A 6,111-nucleotide genomic window follows, 5' to 3' on the forward strand; every position below is an offset into this window, starting at 1 on the left:
ACTATCTATAAGTGCTCAAGACCCAATATAAATAAAAGAGATGAGAAAATTGGTTTGGTGCTGCATTTAAATATCGCGGTTTTAGTTCTATATCAATTGCACCAAAGGAAACCTATTAGTTTTATTAGCACCAAAAGTTAACTACGTTAGCATTTCATCGAAACCACCCATACCTTGTACCATATTAGCTACTCCTTTGCTCCCTTCCCTTCTTCCCTATGAAGTAACATGCACCGAAGCAACGGTAGTTGAGCTCAAGGGAGGTGGTCAGAAGCTCGTCGAGCCTAAGAACACACATGCTTGAGATATTGCCGATAACTTCTCTTGAGGATGTCAAAGGTAGCGGTTAAGCTCGAGGAAGGCGCCGACAAGTTTGAGCAAGAGAAAGGGGAGGGGATCGGCAAGAGAAGAGGAATAAACAGAGTGGAGTGTTAATTGGTATTTCACATCTTGTGTTTCAAGAAACACAAAACAAAACAAACAAAATCTAATCGATCAATGTATTGGATGCATTGATGGGATGTTAAATATAAGACCAGAATTAAACCTGGATGCTAATAAAACAATGTGTTGGTGCAATATAATAGACCTAAATTATGATGTTGGAATGCTGCATAACCAATTTTTGCTAAAATTTAAAGCACAAAATATCATCCATATGGCAATGGAATTAGCTTAAAAGGGATCCATCAGCGTGGCATCTAATTAAAGGAGAATTGGCTGTGTTCATGGAAGGCTAAGAACTGGGTCGATCTAATTTCAATTAACTAATGTCAAGATAGTCAAGATTAATACTATAACACACGCCTGACCATGTGTCAGAATATGTATATTAATTGTAGAATATCGTGAGCTATATATATACGCACGTGCGTGTACATGTAATTGCTGCTTATCATGGTATATGTCAATATCTGATTCCTCTATATATGTACAGGTACAAGAACTTGACAACATTCGTAGAATTAGTTAAGTATTAACCGGTCTCTGTCTCACTGAGCAGGCAAATTTTTTATTGAAATTAACGCTAAATTAAAGAGGCAAACGAAACGAGAAATATGGGATCAAGTGCTATAGTTAGTTATTATGAGGTGCAAAAATTAATGATTCTGTGTTCTTTTGTTCATGAAACCAGATTACATTAGTATCTTTATCTCGCAAATCCTGTGACTTTAATTAATCATTCTACCCTGTTCACAGAGGACGAAGAAATATATATCCCTACTAATTAATTAGACTGGGAGGCCTGTTCTTGTTCTTTAATTTAGATAACAGATCATTTGATCTCTAAAGCCGGCCTGTATATGTTTCTCGTTTATTGATTTAGTCAGAGCATAGGACTTGGATTAGAACCAGAGAGCTTGGTCAGAAAAGATGATTAGATGAATACAAATAGTATACGATAGCAGCATTTCGACAAGAAACATTAATTAGATTAATACAAATATATGGTGGCAGTAATTGGATATGAGTGTTTGGACATGTGTTGACCCAGAATTTGATGTCTCACCAAACAGAACGAGAACAAGATATTCGATCGAATTGTCATTTGTTGGAAGCGAATTAATGGTAGGTTATGCATATGAAAACTATTTGAAATCTTCCACACCTTGATAGACTTGGCATAAAAAATATTTTCGATTCAAAAATTACATACTGGATGTGGATGATTTGCTTCATTAGAAATAAGCTCGTAATTTGTATGGGTTGTAAATTGATTTCATGTAATTTCGTAAATTTTTGTATGTTAGAATAATTTCTTGTTCAATCAATTGGAAGTGTTAATCATTGTACCATTATCAAAGGGATGAATAATGTGACTAAATTTTTAGGGGCCTGATTATGTACAAATGTTAATTAATTTGCTATTACTAAGTCATCCAATATATACGTATGTGTAAATATATACAGTCAAACATGAAGTTAGTGAATAGATAATCAGATATCCAGATATACGTTTTCCAAGAAAACATGAAAACCTGATACAACATACTTAATTAACACGTTATAGACAGCGTCTTCAAAACCATTTCAATCAGTTATGTTGGACGGTTTCACATGACTTGTTCTTGATCTGTTGCACACACAAGGTCAGACCTTGCAGGATCTCCCTCTATCGACGGCTATATAAACACATCCATCCCTTATGTCCAAAGCATCACTACACAAAACAGGAAACACAAAGCATCTGATCAGGAAAACATAATGGCTTCTTTCATTTCCTTTCTGCTTCTTGCTGCTCTTATTGGGATGGCCTCATGGCAGGCCATTGCAGCAGAACCTAGCCCTCTCCAAGACTTCTGCGTTGCCGATCTGAATTCCGCAGGTACATATATATGTACATGTGCTTAGTTTCAGAGGGAATGTTTGTTTTACTAGTACAAGCAGCACAGATGAAACTAAATGTTGATTTATATATACTGGACAGAAACAAAATGGTGTACTATTTGGTACATATTATGCTAATTAAATTACTTTTTGTGTCAGCAGTGCGTGTCAATGGATTTGCTTGCAAGAACCCAACGAACGTGAGTGCAGATGATTTCTTCAAGGCAGCCATGCTTGACAAGCCAAGAGATACGGCGGTCAATAAGGTTGGATCAAACATCACTTTGATCAACGTCATGGAGATACCAGGTCTCAACACACTTGGCATCTCAATAGTGCGCGTCGACTATGCACCCTTGGGTTTGAACCCACCGCACACTCACCCTCGTGCAACTGAGATCTTTACGGTGCTCGAAGGGACACTTTACGTTGGATTTGTCACGTCCAACCCAGACAACAAGCTCTTCTCAAAGGTGCTCAATAAGGGTGATGTGTTTGTGTTCCCTAAGGGGCTCATTCACTTTCAGTTCAACCTTGACCCCCATAAGCCCGCAATCGCTACCTCAGCAATTAGTAGCCAAAATCCTGGGATTATTACTATTGCAAATGCAGTGTTCAGATCAAACCCACCGATCTCGGATGATATTTTGGCCAAGGCATTTCAGGTGGATAAGAAGATTATAGATTTGCTCCAAGCTTAGTTCTAGAGAGCAATTGATAATTGTCCTATTCTTTGCAACACTATGGGACAATTACATGCATGGACCTGATGATCTGTGCCATATATAGTACATAGAATGAATAGGCTTTCGTGCTGATTGATGTCATTATATTTGTTAAATTTTTTATCCTAATTAATTAATAATACATGGAATACATTGGACTATGGTGTCCTTTTTCCTCGTTACTTTAAAGGAAATTCCATCGAAGTTCATGAAAAAGAAGAATATGCGATTGTCCATATGCAAGGTATTCAATTATGTACTCAGGTCTGAAGGAACATATAGTCCCCTAGTGAGTTTTGGTTGATAGATGACAAGAAAAATTAGGGGATTAATGTGCAAATTGAAGAACGATGCAGGAATTAGCCTCCATGGTGTTCAAAACGATGAAAGACACCCGTCTAAATCAAGCAAGCATAAAAAAAACTAGAAGAAAATTTATACTTGCTTGCTGGGTTATAGGAATGTCGTTGTACTATTAAGAAAGGTACGTGTCAAAGGCTCTAGTTGGTGGACCAATGCTCAATACTTTGTTTTGTTTTCTTAGTGAGAGGCACTTTGCAGTTCAATCACTTGGATTTGGGGGCTTAGTTGCTTACCGGACATTTCGGTCATCCTCCACTGTCTGCCAGACAAACTAGACCAAAGACTCCGGTAGTTGAGATCAAAGGTTCTGATAGTTTTTGTCTGGTTGTTATAACAGGTGGAGAGGATACTCTAGTCTTTGAGACAAGATTCTATAGTTTTTGAATATGTGAGTGACGACTAGTTATTTTTTGGGTGTGTGCGAGTATTTAACTCACCCATCCCCCTCTTCTGGTTGGTGGCTGTCACATATTTTAGACCTATGCTCATAGGGTTTGTCCACCTTCTCTTGGGGTTTAAGCCATTCTTCTTGAGAGAGAGAGAGAGAGAGAGAGAGAGAGAAGGGTTTGGATCTTGTGAGGCAAGGTTATGTTGAGCACTTGTGGATCGACGACTAGCCTTCTACATCATGCTTGTTACTCTGGTTGGTTTTCCTTCTAGCTAGCTAGGTATTGCATGTGAGTATTCAATCTTTGTGGGTAGCATGGGAAGGTTTGTGAATGTTCATCCTCTCCTCCGCAAGGAAAGACGCATTGAAGTGGAAAACCAAGTTGGTTGCTAAAGTTGCTTGGTAGGGCAAATGTCACGGAATCTGTTGTCCAAAGTTGGGATCGTTGTGGTCACTTGGAAACAAGGAGAACCAAGGTGGTTCCTTAGAGGCTAAAACTTTTTCCTAGTTACGTGCTTAGTAAGGGTTGGGATCGAAAAAGATATGGATCCTTGAAGTTCCTCAATGGAGATTAGGATCGCAAGATCTAAACTTTGGGAAAAGAATCGTGTCCCTGTTTCTGCTGTGCCTTCTCTATGTATTTCGCTTCCTATGTTTCGTGCTAGTTCCCTTAATTTCGCTGCTCGAACTACTCTTCCATGCTTCCTACTCGCAGGAAGAAAATAGGGACCAGAGTACCTAGTGTTAAGTGTTGGTAGGCCAACTCTACACGTGCAGAACTCACAGACCGTAGTCTCTGGTAATTAGGACAGGACACTTTGGTGACAATATTTGATATAGTTCACTAAGCAAATTTTATGAATGCACATTCACCCCCCCATGTGCGACATCAAGGTCCTTTTAGGGTGTACATATATGTACATGACGCTTAGGGGATGAAAAATGACATGTATTTCCCGCTCCACTACCCGACCCAAAGGTTTGTGGGAAAAATGAGGGAGAGAAAAATGGATACCTGGTACTATACACGTCTGATTCCGAATCTGCTAAAAAAATATAGGGTAGGATATAGGAATAGTTGTATATATCCAACAATATGTCCCGTGTTATCAAACATGTAACAAAATCTATTAGGAGTCTAATTATAAGCATGATAAAAGTTTGGTCAATTACTATTTTATAAGCTCACAAATTATATTGCACATTTGTTTCTTGATATATATATATATATATATATATATATATATATATATATATATATATATATATATATATATATATATATATATATATATATATATATATATATATATATATATATATATATATATATATATATATATATATATATATATATATATATATATATATATATATATCATTGCATAGTCAGGGATGTACATGTATATATTAACAAGGTTGCACAATGCGCTAGGGCTAGACCTACCGTTTCACTTAATGCCAGGTATTTTATAATCCGTTGGAGACGGTTATCACCATATGGCCCTCTACTCAACATTCCACAACAGTGAGCATTGCTCTGCCTAACAACAAAAAATGGTGTCCTGATGCACTGATTTGATTTCTTGTTAGGGAAAGATGATACTATACATGATTAGTTGCTCCAACTCTTTCCACCTACTTTTGATTGTTAAGAGAAGCAATTAAAACTAACATTGTATTAAAATTAATGTTGTTAACATTCATTTGTTTTGTTATAAATATCACAGTTAATGTATGCACATCTACTATTTTTTATCAAATATATGTTCCAGCTGATCATGATGAAGACGCGAACAACGTTGCATGTGGACTAGCTCCCACACTGTTGCATGTACTTCCTATATCCATCCATTTGAACTGATGTCGTGCTTGGCTAAGAACAAAACATAAGCTATATATTTTACTAGCCATAGTTTTAATTGATTAGTGCCTTGGGGGCACAAGGTAAAGAAGCGCAACTTAACCGGTAGCATCGGTTGGCTTAATTTGGAAGATTAATATCGGCGCATTTTATGTCATTTCCATCCTTACAAATAAATCCATTAATGGCACTGACTGCATCACAGTCTCACTGATACATGCACAGATCATTAAGTCAGAAATTTATATCATCCCAAAATAATGTAGCACATACTCCCTCCGTAAAAAATTAAAGCACACTTTTCGGGGTAAACCAGACAAGAACTTATTCAGATTCATCCTAAGAGTTGATTTTTTTTCACGGAGGATGTATATATATAAGCTACACGTACTCTACCGTGAGAATAATATATAAATGTTTTAGATCACTAATTAGATAATCTC

General features: G+C 37.0%; 1 protein-coding gene across 3 annotated transcripts; it reads left to right on the top strand.

Moving 5' to 3' along the window:
• Positions 1–2,172: 2,172 nt before the first annotated feature.
• Positions 2,173–3,242, top strand: LOC4344837 (putative germin-like protein 8-1). Of its 3 annotated transcripts, none has more exons than NM_001422475.1 (2): positions 2,173–2,326; positions 2,488–3,242. In NM_001422475.1, the coding sequence occupies exons 1-2, from the start codon at positions 2,206–2,208 to the stop codon at positions 3,027–3,029; spliced, it is 663 nt and encodes a 220-aa protein (NP_001409404.1). In that variant the 5' UTR covers positions 2,173–2,205; the 3' UTR covers positions 3,030–3,242. The 3 variants fall into 3 exon arrangements, with proteins under 3 accessions (NP_001409404.1, XP_066168964.1, XP_015649422.1); XM_066312867.1 differs by having other exon boundaries at positions 2,206–2,338; positions 2,491–3,182; XM_015793936.3 differs by having other exon boundaries at positions 2,206–2,326; positions 2,491–3,182.
• The last annotated feature ends 2,869 nt before the right edge of the window (positions 3,243–6,111 follow it).

The sequence above is a fragment of the Oryza sativa genome, chromosome 8, assembly GCF_034140825.1.
Source record: "Oryza sativa Japonica Group chromosome 8, ASM3414082v1".
In the NCBI taxonomy this organism is placed as follows: Eukaryota; Viridiplantae; Streptophyta; class Magnoliopsida; order Poales; family Poaceae; genus Oryza; species Oryza sativa.